General features: G+C 47.3%; 3 protein-coding genes across 3 annotated transcripts; all 3 read right to left on the bottom strand.

The window, feature by feature from the left end:
* Positions 1-1,159: 1,159 nt before the first annotated feature.
* On the bottom strand, positions 1,160-2,752 carry LOC136518889 (cytochrome b561 domain-containing protein At2g30890-like). Its single transcript, XM_066512584.1, has 3 exons — positions 2,334-2,752; positions 2,023-2,184; positions 1,160-1,941 (listed from the first exon to the last, which is right to left on the bottom strand). The coding sequence occupies exons 1-3, from the start codon at positions 2,457-2,459 to the stop codon at positions 1,480-1,482; spliced, it is 750 nt and encodes a 249-aa protein (XP_066368681.1). The 5' UTR covers positions 2,460-2,752; the 3' UTR covers positions 1,160-1,479.
* Positions 2,753-12,388: 9,636 nt separating this feature from the next.
* On the bottom strand, positions 12,389-14,429 carry LOC136517037 (large ribosomal subunit protein eL20-like). The gene is made up of 4 exons (XM_066510548.1): positions 14,252-14,429; positions 14,021-14,136; positions 13,862-13,925; positions 12,389-12,915 (listed from the first exon to the last, which is right to left on the bottom strand). The coding sequence occupies exons 1-4, from the start codon at positions 14,264-14,266 to the stop codon at positions 12,574-12,576; spliced, it is 537 nt and encodes a 178-aa protein (XP_066366645.1). The 5' UTR covers positions 14,267-14,429; the 3' UTR covers positions 12,389-12,573.
* A 244-nt stretch (positions 14,430-14,673) lies between these two features.
* LOC136517038 (large ribosomal subunit protein eL20z-like) lies at positions 14,674-16,872 on the bottom strand. Its single transcript, XM_066510549.1, has 4 exons — positions 16,486-16,872; positions 15,495-15,573; positions 15,284-15,401; positions 14,674-14,927 (listed from the first exon to the last, which is right to left on the bottom strand). The coding sequence occupies exons 1-4, from the start codon at positions 16,754-16,756 to the stop codon at positions 14,868-14,870; spliced, it is 528 nt and encodes a 175-aa protein (XP_066366646.1). The 5' UTR covers positions 16,757-16,872; the 3' UTR covers positions 14,674-14,867.
* Positions 16,873-17,073: the final 201 nt, after the last annotated feature.

Here is a 17,073-nt window from a genome sequence, read left to right as displayed (position 1 = left end):
TGGCCTGCACCTACACGCGCCGAGCCACAGTAGGGGTGGCGCCAAAAGTGCGGCGTATGATTTCGTCGCCGGACTTTTAGCGAGATGAGACGCAAAAATTGAACTACGGAGCCATGGTCACGCGACAAGTACGGATGCGAACCAGACGTGCGCCAAAACTGTGACACGAAAGGTGCGGCGCAGTGCGCGGACGTGAACCAAACATACCCTTACATATAGTATTGTGACCAGCATGTATGTAGAAGGCCTCCTGATTTTTTTTGTCTCCCCGGGCAAAAAAAAAACTAAGGGCCGGCCCTGGTTGGTGTTGCTTGGACTCTGAAACAGCCCGATGCGGCGCCACTGCCACTCAACGCCGGCGCCGTTCCATGTCCATGCTCCTTGGCTTGTGTTCGGCGTCGCGCACGGGTGTCGGCCGCCAGAACGATTGTTGGTCGCCGGTGTTTGCATCTCTGCGCACACAAAAAAATCTTGTGTGCATTCCCAGGTGACGTGCCGTTTGCACTCCACCCAGTCAGCACTCTCTTCCGGGTAATCTCCAATCTCCTTATTCATTCAGTTCTGCAATGATCAAAGATCGCAGAAGATTGGGGATAGGCAAATCTCTTTATTCACCCAAGAGAAACGTGACGCAAGCATCACACTGCTGTACAAGGACCGCTTTGAAACGAAGAAAAAATGTAGGAATTCTAGAGGATTGGAAATTTGGAATCCTATAGATAATTTTCTATCAAGCCCTTTGGAACAAAGGATTGGGTTGCAAAAATCCTATTAACTTTTTTTCGAAAAATAAATCCTATCAAATTTCTATGGAATTGCTTGTTTCATAGAGATTTTAAGAATTCTATCGAGAAGTTAAACCTCATGAAAACCTTTATGTTGGTCTGTCTTATCGAATTCTTTTTTTTTTTTGTGAATTACACGTACGCACATTCATCCTTATGAACACACGTACGTAAACCCTAACTCTATGAGCACCTCCAAATGACCGTGCCAGGACATCTCGAGATTAACGAAGTCATCACAGACGTCTACCACTAAAAACATAACGCCGTTAAATCCTAAAATAAATCTATTAAAATACGAGCACATGTATGTGTAAGCCCCGGACTTAACCCGGGTGGACAGTTCCACCACAACCAACTGAGCTAAGCTTCCCGTGCCTCGTCCAAACATTCGATCTTGCAGTTTTCTGTATTTGTTCGATCTATAGGATTCAAGATACTAGGGCATTTAATCCCTCTCTCTCTAGAATCCTGATTTCCAAAGAGACTCTTATCTTTCAGAGACTGAGTTGAAATGAAAAACAACCGAACTCAGGTTGTTCTTCGTTCAAACACATCATCTCCTTTCTATGAACCTGTACAAATGCAAGCTCCCAAAGACGGCATCCATGGAATTCCAACCCATCCGCTCGACGGGTCGTCGGCTAAACTAGCGTAATCTGGGGTGGGGACCTGTCACGAGTCAGCAAGGCGACTACGGCACCACGACGACCTCCTTGTAATCGTTCGCCGGGTACATGGTGGACCCTTCCCTCCGCTCGTCGCCGAGGGCGGCGGCGTCCTCCTCCTGCTGCCGCACCACGTAGCTCCACCGGTCCTGGACGAGGTACACGAACGCCAAGGCCGCCACCTCGACGGTGAGGAGCAGTGTCCACGGCCGCGCGCTCCGGCCGGTCCGCTCCTGGTACGTGTGCAGGCCGATGTAGACGTTGGCGACGCCGACGACGCAGACGCCGACGCCCAGGAGCCAGTGCGCCAGGTACCACGCGCTCCGCGTCCTCACCCCCCTGTCCGGCCTCAGGAAGCCGACGAGCGGCTGGAGCCAGATGAAGCCGTACAGCGCCAGCCCGATCCTCTGGTGCGTGTTGTTGAAGGCGTTCTCGAAGTTGCTTATAGACAGGACTGCACCGGCGGTGGCGAGAGCGACGGCGACGATCTGCGAGGATTGCATTGCATGTGAATATCTGATGGCGATTGCAGTTGCAGGAAATGGAGCTCATGTCACAGTCTCACAGACCTGGGAAGCGACGTGGCAGTAGAAGAGGAACCTGACGCCTTTGGTGCTTTTGACATTGCTGGAAGCTCTGATGAGCAGCACCCCGATCGGCATCAGGAAGCCAACTGAAGACCAGAGCAGGAAGGCATGGAGCTTGAGCTGCAGCGAGAGCTTGGGTGTGAGCTGCAAGATCAATCCAGGTGTCGCAGTCAGTAATACAACACAACTTCTACTGTCTGTCAGATATTCAGATTCTGGTAAAGTTGAACAGAGTGAGGAAAAATTTGGTGGCAGTTTCAGCTTTCAGGAGTAGTAGAGGGCATGGAAATTACCTCCAAAGGCTGAGCCATCTTGTAGCTCTGCTCTGGATTTGAGCTACCATGGGTTGGTGTGAGAAGCATGAGAATCACACAACCTGCAGATGCAAGGAGCAGTCTTTTTCTCCTGAACAGTAGCATTGCTGCTTCTCAATGCAGTCTCTCCTCGGCAGAAACGAACGCCAAAAGGTGGCAAGAAACAACGAAAACAGAGCTCCAGAACAGCCCTCAAAAAGGGGAAAAAACAATGGCAGAGGAAGAACAAGAGGAGCTCTCAGCCTTTCACAATCCCTCTCTCTGTCACACACACTATCACCTCAAGTCATTCCTTTCTTCCAAGCCCTTCCGGCCTTTATGTACAGGCATTACAAGAACTCAAGGAGAGCTGAAGAAACCTATCTTCACTGAAGAATGAACAAAAAGAACAGCACAAAACCGAGGCTTTCTTCCAATTCTCCGCGCAATGCGGCGACGCCGCGGTCTTGGTCTTCCGAGATGACTTGCAGACGAATGAAAGAATCCTCCAAGGAATTCAAGAAACAGAATGTGATCGGCCAGTCTCAGGGAATAACTTGGGAGGGCTGTCCAGTGAATGATTTGGATATGAGCAGCTGCTGCTGCTTTTGCGGCCTAACGATAATATAGTGCGGTGGACTTTTGTGCTGTTGGGACTTGGGAGGGGATGGAATCGGAGATAGATGGATGGGCGCTCTTTAGCTCCTTTGAGCTTTGAGGGTACGGTTTGACAGCTCTGCGGTATGATGGTGTGAAAGGACGGCTTTGTGTTGTGGTGGTGCAGCAGGAAGCACCAAGATGTTGTTGGCTGCTCCTGTATGTATCAGCATCCAGGAAATTTTGCAAAAGCACAAGACTGAAAGTAGGGTATCAACTGTTGAAGTTTGTAGGCAAGGTTTCAGAAAAGCAAAAGGCATTGTAGGCAAGTTGTCTAGAGGTCCAGTGGCTAGGCTAACTAAACCTTCTAGAACGATTTTTTAACACTTTTTTAAACTAGTTTAAAATCTATCACTGTTTTTTTTTAACTAACACTTTTAGCCGCGCCTATCTCTTTGACGCGCCAAAACGCCTGTGCCGCGTCATGCATGGTGGCGCAGCGAGGGGAATGACGTGGCGACGACCGGGGCGCTGACCGGTGACGTGGCAGGTTCTACTGCGCCACCGATCTTGGCGCGGCAGTCCTAGTTAAATATCGTCCGCGAGCCGCCCTCCCTCTGTCTGCCTGCCAGCTACGCCTGCCGCCGGCTGCGCCACGCACAGCGGCACGCCAGTCCCGCCGCGCCCGCCGCGCCACAGCCGTCGGCCGCCCGTCGCACCCTCTGGCCACGCACATAGGTATTTGTAAAACTCAGCTAGCTTTTGTAAAATTCATATATGTATTTGTTAGGGATATCAACAGTCTCGTGTGCAATGAATTCTATGTGTATGTTTCGTTAAATTTCTTTGTAAAATATATTCATCACCTTTCGTTTTAGAGTTGGCAAATAAGCTTCTAGTATATATATTATTATCGTCGGGTTATGATTAACTTTCTATATTATTTGTATCTATTTTTATTTTAAAGTTAGCAAATAAGTTTTTAGCATACTCAGCGGCACGAAATCATAGTTTTGTTTTCCTAAATTGTCCATAGATACGTTCACCTGCCCATAGATACATTCATTCGTTTTCGTATAGCAGTGAACCTTTAGCATACTCATTAGCGCGGTGCCGTGAATAGCTTTCCGTATTATCCGTATTTGTTTTTATTCTAAAGTTGGCAAAGAAGCTTTTGGCGTACTCGCTAGCGCAAAGTCGGGGCTTTAATTTGTCTTTTCAAGTTGGGCGTAAATGCTTAAATGTGGAGAGCGAGTGGGGAAAGGCCGTCGCTTCTGGTGGATGGAAACGGGCTATTATGAGAGAAAAGAAAGGAAAATTATATAGCAAATGCAGTTATGGCATCTCCTCAATTATAGATTGTGTAGATTATATACTTTAAATCAACAGTGCAACGAAAAAGAAAGGAAAGCTATATAGCAAATGCAGTTATGGCATCTTCTAGTTGTCTTGTGTCTGAACAACTATATATAGAAGTTGCTTATTTTCCTAGTGAAGTTGTCTAATATGTCTGTTAATGTTACTTTGAATATATACATGTGCTTTCATATTGTTTTCGTATTGCATAACAAGTAATTCAAATTTTGCAATGCTACATAATGTTAATTTGAATATTGTTAATTTGAATACTCTAAACCTTTGTTTATTAAATTTTAACAGGATGTTCCCTTCCACGCAGCACCCGTTGTACCTCCTTCTTGAGGTGGAGTACGACGACCCGCACCGAGCACACTTCTTGACTAACATCGACGCAGAGGTGCCCTTGTCTCCTTTGAGGCCCCGCACGCACACCAGGGCGCACCAGTGGGACGAGCGTTACGTGCCGTACATACGGCATGCCAGCTTCTTCGAGCTTATCCGTGTTATCAACTACGGTCTTTCGCCCCCTGACCCAGCACTATTTACTACAGTTGTAGACATGTGCGAGTGCCTTCATTGTACGTAAATATTCTTATAACAAATTTGAGGTAACTAATAGACGTTCTATTCTTATAACAGGTGGAGGCCTGAGACCCACAAGTTTCACCTACCTTGCAGCGAGATGACCTTGACCATGCAGGATGTAAAGACTATCTTTGACCTTCGGTTGGGGGGCTTCCAGTGACATGTATAGTTGACAACGATCACTAGAGGGAGCTGGTGGCTCAGTTCACTGGCTTTCTTTCACCGGATGATGAGGTTTTCAAGAAAAATAAGTAAGCAATTCAAGCCTATTTAATACTTGCATTGCTTTTCTACAGTCATCGGTGAAAGGATCAAGATGCCCAAGAGGGGGGTGAATTGGGCTAATTCTAAATTCTCTTGCAATAATCAAATCCTACGGATAGCCCAATTAACCCCTTGTGCCTAGAAAAGTGTTTAAATCAAACTAATGCACAACAACCTCGCAACCTATGTTCCAAACTTACTCTAGCAAGCAATTCTATGGATGTAAAACAAGTATTGAATTGCTCAACGTAAATACTCAAAGTAAGTGCTCAAAGTAAATAGAGAGAGAAAGGAACGCGGCGATATTTTGCCGAGGTATCGGAGAGTCGCCACTCCCCACTAGTCCTCATTGGAGCACCCGCGCAAGGGTGTAGCTCCCCCTTGATCCGCGCAAGGATTAAGTGCTCTCTACGGGTTGATTCTTCGACACTCCGTCACGGCGAATCACCCAAAACCGCTCACAACTTGAGTTGAGTCACCAACAAGCTCCGCTAGGTGAACACCAAACTCCCAATCACCACCAAGCCGTCTAGGTGATGGCGATCACCAAGAGTAACAAGCACGAACTCTCACTTGACCACGCGAAGCCTAATGAGAAGATGGATACACACTTTGCTACTCTTGATTTGCTAGTGAGGCTACTCTCTTGGATTCTCAAATCACAAACACCTCACTAGGACCTTGCTCTTCTTGGCACTCACAAACGTGTTTCTCAGCTGTTGGAATGAGCAAAAGTTGCTCCACTCACGAGTGGAGCTTCTATTTATAAGGCAGCCTGAAAAACGAACCGTTATGAGCTTCTGCGGGATGACCGGACGCTCCGATCGTTTTGACCGGACGCTCCGGTCAGTTCAACCCGCGAACAGTTTTCAAGTGATGACCGGACGCTGTCAGGGTCCGGTCAGTACCGACCGAACGCGTCCGGTCGCTCTTGGATGCTTACTGTAAACGACCGGACGCTGGATACTCAGGGTCCGGTCACCACTGACCGGACGCGTCCGGTCACTCTTTCCCAAGTCTGGACCCTTACTGGAGTCGACCGGACGCTAGCCCTCAGCGTCCGGTCACACGACCTTCTAGCGTCCGGTCACACCAGACTTGTTCTTCATGGTCAAATGAACTGACCGGACCCTGCGGCCAGCGTCCGGTCGCACCGGAGCCAATGTTCGGTCAATGTTTGACCATCCATTCACTTCCAACTTTTGAACATATGTGAATGAAGTTTGCTCCAAAGGATCTTAGGCATTCATAGGAGCTACCTAGAGCTAGTTTTAACAAGTGTGCACCACACCTAACTCATAGACTCAACTAGGTCACGCTACCCGTTCATACCCCCCTTAATAGTATGGCCAAAGGAAAAACAAAGTCCTAAACTACTCTAAGTGTCTCTCCAACTCCAATCGACACTTAGAACTAGTTATCCTTAACCTTGTCGTCCATCCTTTAAAAACCAAAACAATTTCCATCGTAGGGGCATGACAACCTCGATTGCCCAATCGATCTCCATTACCATGACCTAACTTAATTGCCTCTGCAAAACACACGTTAGTCATAGTAATCTTATATTGACATTAATCACCGAAATCCAACTAGGGGCCTAGATGCTTTCAATCGGGTCTTATTTTCTTTGGTGAATTTCAGGAAAAGTTATAGTGTTTCATCATCGTGGATCACAAGGCGCTTTGATTACTTGGACCCACAGGCTGATGAGGCTCAGATCGACAGGTTCGCTAGAGTGTGGCTCTGGCACTTCCTTGGTGCTTTCCTATTCTCGGACGCCTCGGGCAACACCATCAGCTAGATCTTTCTTGACATACTACGTCAGCCGTGGGATAACATAGCGACGTACAGCTGAGGCAGCGCAGTCATGGCATGAACGTATCGATAGCTATGCGTTGCCTGCCGTCACACCTCAGGGTATGCGAACCTTGGGGGTTGCTCCTACCTACTCCAGGTTTGGTATTGGGAACGATGGCCCATTGGGAGGCCCCTTGTTACTGGTTTCCCTGTAAGTACTTCGGTTCACTATATTCTTTGAGGCAGTTACATGTGATAAATTTATTAATGGCTAATTCATTATCGTGTTCATTGCAACATTAGAACGGGCAGGATACACTCCCTACATCTTTGTATATCTGGACGCAAGCAGAATTAGTTAGAGGGAATGTGAGGTGCAAGTACAGGGAGTACACGGACTGTCTCGACGTCTTGACATAGCACCAGGTTACGCTCTCTTTACTATCATACATGTGTCTTGTTCGATGTACATTATATCACAACCTAACTCAATTACGAAATGTTCAGGTACATTGGTGTCCTTGGGATGCTCCAGAGCTCCAGGACTATCTGAGTCATGTCGCTAGGGATGAGTCAAACGAATATCGCTGCAACGTTTCTCTTATTTTCGTCCACGTGGTTGAGATTCACTTGCCCATCAGGGTTTGCAGGCAGTTTGAAAGAATGATAGGCTACCCACCACCGCTTTAATCCACCAACCAAAAATTACATGGGTGCGTTATCGATTAATAACAAAGCTACAGTCCAGAGGTATGTATGGTACAACTAACAATCGTTTTGTTGCAGGTATGACTATAGGAAGATATATAAGACCAAGGATTGACGTGTGACACACAACGCGTACATCCAATTGTGGCAGACCAGGGACCGGCAACCGGTCGATGCGGGTCCCCCACACGACCAGCACACCTTCGATGAGTATCTACGGTGGCTTTACAGGTCTACGAGGACACATATCAAGCCCCCGTACATTGAGGAGGCGATTGACAAGGACGACGAGGAAGATGTGATCGAAGATGTGTACGACGTTGCCACTAGGGACGACATACAACTACAGAGAGCCCCGCTTCAAAGATACGTGGTAAGATACTCGAATGATACAATTTGTTATCCATTTGGTATTAAGTATGTGTACTAAAATTGTCCAACCGTGTTTCTGTACCCAGACGACACAATTGTCAAGGTTGTCCAACGAAGCAGCGTTTTGGCTTCACGAGTCTAGAGGGCAGGGGTCAGGCATTCTCGAGGCTTTTATGGAGGTAAACATAAACTTGTTCGTTCCGAAAATATTTCTTTAGTGTATATGCATTTGGGAAATACACTAACTTTAACGTCTATTTATGCAGAAGGTGAAGCGGAGCTGCAGGAAGCTAGCTCAGAAGTTGAGTTGCATGGACACTCCTTGGGTGGAACCCGATTACCCGGCGCGGTCGGGTGGCACGTCTTCTGGCTCTTTGAGGGCACCAGTCGGCTCTTCTCAACTGGCGACAGGTGTCGCTCGTGCTGTGCGTACACCACCACATTATAGCGCTGGAAAGGACCCTGCAAACGAGGACAACGATGACGATGATGACCCCCCGGGCTTCCGCATACAGCACCACCAGTGGGACCCTTGGCAGCAGAACGAGATCGGCATGTCTCAGTTAGGTTGTGCCCCGCTTGGTACCCAAGGAGCCTCACAGGTAGTAATAAAGGTAGTTTCTTTAATTACGTAAGCTCCATGAACTAACGATCATAAATATTATAAGTAATCGTGTATATCATATACTTGCAGGGTACGAGCCGTACGCACCGGCAACGCTACCACACCGACGTTGGCTACACTCTTAATATGTTGTCTATAAATCCGAAGAGACAGGGGTGTCAGAGGGATCCTTACACTCCTGGGACTTAGTTGGTTATGTCGAACTTATGGCGAACGAATATTGTCGTTCGAAACTTGCAGACTTAGTTGGTTATGTCGAACTTATGTTAAACCAATAAAAATGTTATGTGGCAACTTGTCAACTTGCACACGAACTCAATTTATTTGCTTTATATTCGTTTCAATGCGTCACGGCAGCACTTGTAGTTGTTTACAGCACCGACACCAGCTCCCGTTCAATTGCAATTGAGGTTGGTCGGCTTCTGCTTGTGTCTAGGTCCTGTCGCGCCGTGGGTCTTGGCGCGTCAGTGCCGCGCCGTGGGCTATGACGCGGCAGAACCTGCCACGTCACCGGTCAGCGCCTCGATCGTCGCCACGTCATCCCCCTCGTCGCGCCACCATGCATGGCACGGCACAGGCGTTTCGCCGCGTCAGGGAAATAGGCGCGGCAAAAAGTGTTAGTTTGGGAAAAAAAATAAAACAGGGTTAGATTTAAAATTAGTTTAAAAAAGTGTTAAAAAATCTCATGACCAGACCAGCACAGGCAGGCAGCTTTGCATCGTCGTCCTGCTTTTTTTTTCTTCAGATATGGCCATGACAGTACTGCCTAACTGTATTGATACGTTTAGCTCTTGGTGAATGAAATGAGGCCTGAATTTCTGTCAAAAACATCATACATACATTCACAGACCTGTTCATTTCTGTTTTAGCTTCGGTTTTGCATGCAGAACTAGCAAGAATGTTATAGGATTTCGACATAATGATCTACTGATTTCATCATGATGAAGATACTGTAGGATTTGGTCACTGTCTAGGAGTACCTTATATTGTGATGACAGAATGCTGCAAGAACCTAATCTGCCCAAGTAAGTTCACACACATGTACATTTGCAGCCAAACCTGCAAACATTTTTCATTTGCTCACGGTGTCGCCGCAACGAGAACCCAGGATCTGAATCTACGCTGTGGAACAGTTGAGCTTGAGATTGCTTGAACAGCGGGCTGGTAGTGCAAAGATTACAGACACCATCACCTCGATCCTTGACGGGAGCTAGTGAGATCTCGGTCCAGCGGGCAGCAGCGAGCGTGTGCGGTGTGTGCCCTCCCAGCCGGTCTCCCACCAACTCCATGCCTGCATGTTGGATGCCATGCCAAGTTGCCAACTCCCCCGGTCTCTGTGCTGTGTGTGCATGCATGGCGATGTGCAAGCAAGACGCCTCCCTTGTACATACATTTCTGGCTTTCTGCTCACAAGTAGCCATCATGGCATCAAATTTTGCTCCATCTTTTGTTTTTCCTTTGGGTTAGTGATGAAGTAGGCATCGCTTTGTAATATCTCATGTGATTCTCACTGGAAAAGCAGGAGGTGCTGACCAAGCAGCAGGGGAGAGGGATTTGCATGCATGGCTGATGAACGCAAAGCTACATGCCTACATCTTGTAGTAGTTGTTGCTAATGGGAGGATCTGTTAACAAGTCCCTGTCAGCCGCAGACAGGGATGGTCAAGAGAGGATTTTCGCTGTACCGGCGGGAACGCGACGAGCTTTGGCACCATGATCAGTGCCCAACAATAGCCTCCTCTTTGTCTGGTTGCCACTTGCCGCAGGATTTCTTCTTGTGGAACTATGCTATGCTACATTGCCCTAGGTGCTGTGGCATGCCGGATACGGTATCTAGGGTGCGTGTTTTATTTATGTATGTATGATTATGATATATATAGAGGCAACTATTGGGGGGCGAGATAACTGAAGCACTATGGCTGTTGGCTGTATCTATGCAGTCTTATTGTAATGGCCAACCGAGAGTGCAGCTCATCCTTCATCCTCCTTTTTAGCCGTTTCTCTGGGACAGACAGTGAGGCGCAATGGTCTCCCATTCCTCTCCATGCATCTCATCGCTGCCATTTGGGATGGGAAAGTAGGCCGCCAAGAACCCAACAAACACAAGGCCTTGCTGCACTAGTGCACTCGCACTGTAGTCGCGCATACGGTCACATGCAGTGCACACAGCACACCTTCCACGGTTCAGACTTTACTGTAGAGAAACTGAAGGACATAAACTGGGGTTCAGAAATGGCATGGATATGTGTCGAATTGTTTCTTTCTGCGGCTGCACTCATTCTGCGATGGGCCAGCGCGCACTCGAGTCCACCCGGACCGATCTCGAGTGGAAGGAAAAGCGCGCGCGAGGTGGGGCAGCCCCTACTGGGATCTTCATCCGTGTGCCATTGCTCAGCTTGTTCGCTTTGTCGTATCTGACTTATAAGCCATGATTTATCAGCCAATGAATAATATTTCTCTCACATCAAACTAGTCAACGGTACTTTCAGCCATGACTTATAAGTTAAACAAGCCCAAATGAACAGGACGATGCTTCACTGCACTGCATCACCCCAATCACTCACCAGTCACCACACAGTGACCCTTTACCTTGTACAGTAGGAGTTTGTACAGGCGAGGTTGAAGTTTTCAGAATGCCAAAAGCACCACAAATGATCGTTTCATTTTGACAGCAGGGAAAACCAGACCACGCGTTGTCTGCTGCTTTTGGGTGCAAAATGTCAGAGAGTCTCTGGGCGTACAGGTATATAGGCTACAGGCTACAGGCTACAGGCTACAGGCTACAGGCTACAGAGGCCTCTCGTCTCTCGCCTACTTCTACCGTCTTGCCACTGCTGCTTCACCATGTGTGATCATGGCCTCTACGCTGCAATGCAAATTGGCCGTGAATGGTTCACTGAAAATGGAGTCACCTGACTTTGTCATCGTAATCATGCATCTAATCTGCTTTCCAACGACCACCATTCCGTTGGCCGATATCAAATCATAAAAAAAAAGGAACCGGAATAATTCACAGGCAGCGGCCAACGCCAGCGATGGTTCACCAGGATCTGCTTCCGCAAGCAGCCTGAAAGGCTGAAACCAAACAAACCATGGACGGACGCCCTGAGCAGCCGATGCGGCTTGCTTTCGGGTGGTTAGGTGAAGAGCCCCGACCTGGGAAAGTCTGATGCCCTGACCCTGCCCAAACGTCGCTAGCAGCATCTACACATCTACCAGTACTGCGCTATGCAACCATGCACATCCGCCGCTGATGTCGCCTTGACGGGATGCCAACGTTTTCCACGTCCAAATGTGCATCATTTCAGCAGCAGCCGCTCAACTGTGCTGTCCAGTACTCTCCTGACCTGCCTACCTTCGGGCCTCCTTGGCAAGGCTTTTGAGCAGCTTTGGCTTCTCTATAGCTGAACTAAACCTCTATGAGAAACGGCTTCTGCTGCAAAGCACTAGAGCTCGAGCAGGTAAGCCACTGGAATGTGGTACGGCTTCAGCAGCTTTCGTAGGCCCTTACTGTTCTTCTGAATGATAACAAGAGGGTTCCAAACCCACGGCATACAACCACAGGTTAGCGGTCTTGCGAGGCAACAAGTTTGCTAAAAGAACTTAAAATCGAAAATCCTGCAGGCTGCAGGCAAACAGCGGGGCCACAGTACAAAATAAGAAATTCCGAACTATCAGACAATCAGGCAATTTTAGACAAGAGTAAACGCACCGAGAACCAACAATGGCAGCAAGGGAGACAGGGCAAGTAAATAGCAGTATGCTGATAACTATTTGGACGAAAGTCAAGGGTTTGCATAGCATCATTCAAATCCGTAACTGGAAACATCAAAGTGCTCAATCCACGGGGCACCAAAACTTGCACAGGCAAAATCTTTTATCTCTCAGGCGCTAAGACACAGAACACACAGGTACGATAATCTGACGACGCCTATCACATGAACAGGTTGGGCCTGGACGCCTTGAAAGTGGTCTTGAGCTTCCTGGTGGGTGGCCTCACCTTGCGGTACACTAGCGGGAACTTAATCTTAGAGTTGTGGAACTGCTTGGTGTTGTCCCTCTTACACAGCTTGAAGTGGACCGTCGCCGTCTTGATGATCTGGATGCAGGGGGACCTCACGCGGTGGCGGGAGGCCATCTCATTGTACATCTGCTCCACGGCACCGTTCAGGGTGGTGTCACGGTACTCCTTGTACATGTTGTGGTAACCTGTCCTGCTCTGGTAACGCAGCCAGATGCCATAGTTCTTGATAGTGGTTGGGTTGCGCTCAAAGATCTGAGAAACATCAAGCATATTAAGAAGCTGATATGGACAAATAAAACATAAGAGAACAAGTGGGATTGCCTCATCCAGCTCTGGCTATATCTAAGGCAAGCTAGGGGGGAAAATGACACCACCAATGAAACCCTTCAACAACTAACAAAATTGCTAAATAGCTAAAAGCACCATTCAACAGACATTACTGACTCAGCTTATTGTAAGTTTGCCACCTCAATATGATGCCAGACCACTACATGTAACAAAATCACAGCATCAATGTTCTTATGTATCACGAAGTACAGTAGGGAACATATGTTTCAACACTGGACACTGTCATAGCTGCAACAGGATTTTCAGATGAATAGAACATTAGCTCTACAAGTTTTAAGCGCCCTAATGCTGAAAAGTGGAACACATGTGCTTCCTATGTTTACATTAAGAATACTTTTTTTACCCTGATTGATCAAGAAATGGTAAAATTCAAAAGTGATAAGCATGCAAACAGAGGAAGTGTGTGATATCACAACTTCTGCAGAAACATAAATTGAAACACTAGTGCATGTGCATCAATTGAACTCCCTCAATTCTTTAATATGGAAGTATTCGATACCACAGTTTCATGTAGAACAGCACCTACTTGCTCAAATAATCAAAGAGCAAACCAGCTCCTCACACGATTGACAAATTCAGAGCCCCCCAAATTGAAACGAGAGCCATCTGTACAATTTATGGATTTTGAGCTCTTACTGAAGAATCACTGATCGCATATACCTTTTATCTATTGAACTTGTAACTAATCAAATGATGAAGTGAGATGCATTATCACTAATACGGCCAGGAAGGGCATATACTTCACGACATAACATCAGCAATGGAAACACACAAACGACACCTATCTATAGATCCACACCAATTCAAAAAGCATAGCAACGTTCACAATAAGAGAAAGGATTGGTTGAACCTCGTTGATGGCGAGCATCTGGCCATTGCTCTTCTTCACCTTTTTGAGCTTTCTCAGGAAGTACCTACGCGCAAACAAGCGAGACGCCATCGTCAGAAACCCGCATCGAAAAAGCAATTATAGAATCCTAACATCGGCCCGAGAGTGTACGGCACTGACCAGAACTTGGACTTGGCGCGAACCTCGTTGGTGGCCCAGAGCTTCATGCGGTAGATCTTGGGGTGCTCATCGGTCGGGGTCGGCAGCGCGCGACCCACCACCTGGTACTGATGGAACTGCCGCGCCGAAACGGATCACAGAAGAAATTAGGAGATCAGCCAAACCGGGAACAGCAAATACGCGTTGGATCAAGACAAGAGGAGGTGGAGAAGACGGCGGCGGTAGGCTTACCCTGTGGGCGACCATTTCGGCGAGCTCGCGAGACCGGAGGGGCGGCGGAGGTCTCCTAAAACCTAACAGGGAAGATGGCGGCCGACTAGGGAGGCCCCGGAGGCGAAGTAGTATTTATGTGCTGGGGCGAGAAACCCTAACGGGCCGTGTATTATGGGCCTGAATGCTTGATCAGTTTGTTCAAGTCAAAGTAGTGTACTGGGCCGATAAGATATTGGGCTGTTATCTCGGGCAACAATAAATTGGTCTAGCTAGAGGCTCATTTGTTGTGTTTTTCATTTTTCTGATTTTTTTTCTACCTTGCTTTTTAGCCTATCTACTTTCTGGGGATTCTTGACCCTTGATGTATTGTATAATGTCTGAGGCTGTCCAGTGGACCAGTGCTGCATCTGACAATTCATTGGAAAACAGAAAATCCGCAATTTACACAAGGTATCTTATTATATGATATGATGCAGTGCTGCTTACAAGAAGCAGATGGTACATTACTACATTTAAAATTTCATTACAAAGTACAATATATATGGACATAAGAGCACATGGATGTTGCTCCACACTTTTAATACACACAGATATACAACGCAAGTATACATCCATTGCCTTCTCTGGAGGCAATTCACCACACGTGTGTTCCTTTAGTTACCCCCAGGAGGATGGCAACGGCAGCAACAACGGCCTGTAACGTCAAATTTGAAGCAAAATCAGCTTGAGATTCAAAAGAAGAAGGAATTAAGAAAAAATGATATAGCCAGCAAACAATCATATTCAACAGTTTAGTAGTCCTGTACAGTTAAATGTAAATTTTCAGCAGATTGCAATTTAAAATCAGTAATAAGTACTAGGTATGTTTAGTACATTTATTCTTTTTTTCGTTTCAACTGGTAGTACATTTATCCTTTTTTTTCCTTTCAATTGGTACAGCAAAGACTATTAATCAAACAGTTTGCTTCCACATTTCCATGCAGCTCAATCTCAAATTCCAGAGGTGAGATAAGCAGCAGTGTTGCATTGTATTAATAGAAAGGAACTTACAGCAATTGTGCAAGCAACATATCCTGGTTTCTCTCGTTGGTCATGTACCCGCACACATATCAGAACGAAAGCTCCAATGTACCATGGAATGGCAGCAAGGAAAAACCCAGTAATGAACCTTGTTTGAGGAAGAGAAATGAACTTTGTTAGTAGTGCTGTATGACTTCAGAAAATACAGGGAAATAACACATGTACAGAGGCAGACACTCACAGACACCAGCCTAAGCCGAGGCCACAACATGGGAGACGCCTCATTCTCACAGGTCTTCCTTCAGCAACAGGGCCATAGCCTAAGGGACCAAAAACCATATGATCATTAACATATCAAAAACTATATGATCATTAACATAGATTTCTATTTTTCATTGTCGGCACACATTTATTCGTTATCACCACAGTGTAGTTAGCTAGTTCAATTTCTTGTATGTGTTCATAAACCAGAAGTCATTGGCCCGTCACAATCACTTTTGGTCAATGGATTCAATTATCTCAGAATTGCAGAATTGTATATCTTTGCTTCCATCAGAAAAATTCCAATGTCACGAACAACATCTCAATCAATTATTAATGTTATATAGCTAGGGATCACAACAACAGTAGTTGAACAGTGGGTAAATGTAGCACAATTAGTTTGAAGATTGAAATCAATCCAGTTTTCATTATGAAAATTTGCAGTCCACCCAAGAACAAGTGCTAAGGTTCTGAATCGATTCACCAGATTGGCAATCATCAGCGAGCGCATCACAATCGCTTTTGGTCAGTGGATCCAATCATCTTAGAATAGATTAATTATATGTCTTTGCCAGTTTTCTTCTATCAAAAAATGTCTCCAATGTCACTACCAACATCTCAATTAACGTTATTATTAGTGGTCACAGCTGCGGTAGCTCAACAACAGTTGAATGGAGCATACAACTGCTAACATTAATTGCAGTCTACCAAAGAACAAGTGCTAACATGGAGCAAACAAAGGTTCTGAATCGGTTCATCAGCTGGCAGTTATAAGCTGTGAATTTGCCGGTTTGCCTCACTTGGAAGATACGATCATGAACCAACATAATCAATCAAACAATCCCACCATGAAAGCCTCGTAAATACTTCGAATCGCACTCGCACCCCCAGCTGCATCTTTTCCCCATCACACAGCTAAGCTAAGCAGCGCGAGCAAACAATCTCAGCGACCGAGAAGACCCCCACCATACCTGGCACGGCCTGGTACCCCTGGGCGTAGTACGGCTCCGCGGGCGCGTAGGGCTGCTGCTGGTGATAGCCGCCGCCGCCGCCGCCGAACCCGGGAGGCGGGGCAGGCTGCGGGAACCCGACGGGAGGTTGCCGAGGGCCCTGGAACGTGCCGTACCCGTACTCCTGCGGCGGCTGGCCCTTCAGGTGCGGCGGCTCCGACGGCGGGAGGCCGGAGGAAGAGTAGCCCCCGGCCTTTCCGCCGTCCGCCTCCGCCTCGTGCCTCCCTCCCATGGGCGATGGGTCGACCGTTGACGAACGCGACGGGCTGTGGTGCGCGTGTCGTCGCAGCAGGAGACGCGCGGTGGGATCTGGAAGGATACCGATGACTTGATGAGTGACTGTGAGTGATGACTAGGCGACGCCGACTCGCCGAGAGAAGAAGTAGTTGGAAGTTGGGGTGGGCTGGGCTCGGCTGGCCCCTCTATTTGGATCAGGTGGTGGGCCAGGTAGTGTGCGTTGGGTCTGTTGGACGAAACGGAGACCCAGCAGCGATGGACATGGCAGGTAGAGCCCATATAGTACTGGTTTCATGATCATGGGCCGAATCG

This window comes from Miscanthus floridulus, chromosome 17 (assembly GCF_019320115.1).
Source record: "Miscanthus floridulus cultivar M001 chromosome 17, ASM1932011v1, whole genome shotgun sequence".
Lineage (NCBI taxonomy): Eukaryota > Viridiplantae > Streptophyta > Magnoliopsida > Poales > Poaceae > Miscanthus > Miscanthus floridulus.
Note: the sequence above shows the minus strand (reverse complement) of the source record. Positions and strands in the feature narration are given on the sequence as shown.

Excerpts from the sequence above, each read along its gene's own strand:
- LOC136518889 (XM_066512584.1), bottom strand. The coding sequence starts at position 2,459 with ATGCTACTGTTCAGGAGAAAAAGACTGCTCCTTGCATCTGCAGGTTGT. Across the intron at positions 2,185-2,333 it reads AGATGGCTCAGCCTTTGGAG|CTCACACCCAAGCTCTCGCT; the intron begins GTAATTTCCATG and ends TTGATCTTGCAG. Across the intron at positions 1,942-2,022 it reads ACTGCCACGTCGCTTCCCAG|ATCGTCGCCGTCGCTCTCGC; the intron begins GTCTGTGAGACT and ends CAATCCTCGCAG.
- LOC136517037 (XM_066510548.1), bottom strand. Across the intron at positions 13,926-14,020 it reads CGCGCCAAGTCCAAGTTCTG|GTACTTCCTGAGAAAGCTCA; the intron begins GTCAGTGCCGTA and ends GTTTGCGCGTAG. Across the intron at positions 12,916-13,861 it reads AGATGCTCGCCATCAACGAG|ATCTTTGAGCGCAACCCAAC; the intron begins GTTCAACCAATC and ends GATGTTTCTCAG.
- LOC136517038 (XM_066510549.1), bottom strand. The coding sequence starts at position 16,756 with ATGGGAGGGAGGCACGAGGCGGAGGCGGACGGCGGAAAGGCCGGGGGC. Across the intron at positions 15,574-16,485 it reads GGGGTACCAGGCCGTGCCAG|GCTATGGCCCTGTTGCTGAA; the intron begins GTATGGTGGGGG and ends TTGGTCCCTTAG. Across the intron at positions 14,928-15,283 it reads ATGTTGCTTGCACAATTGCT|GCCGTTGTTGCTGCCGTTGC; the intron begins GTAAGTTCCTTT and ends TTGACGTTACAG.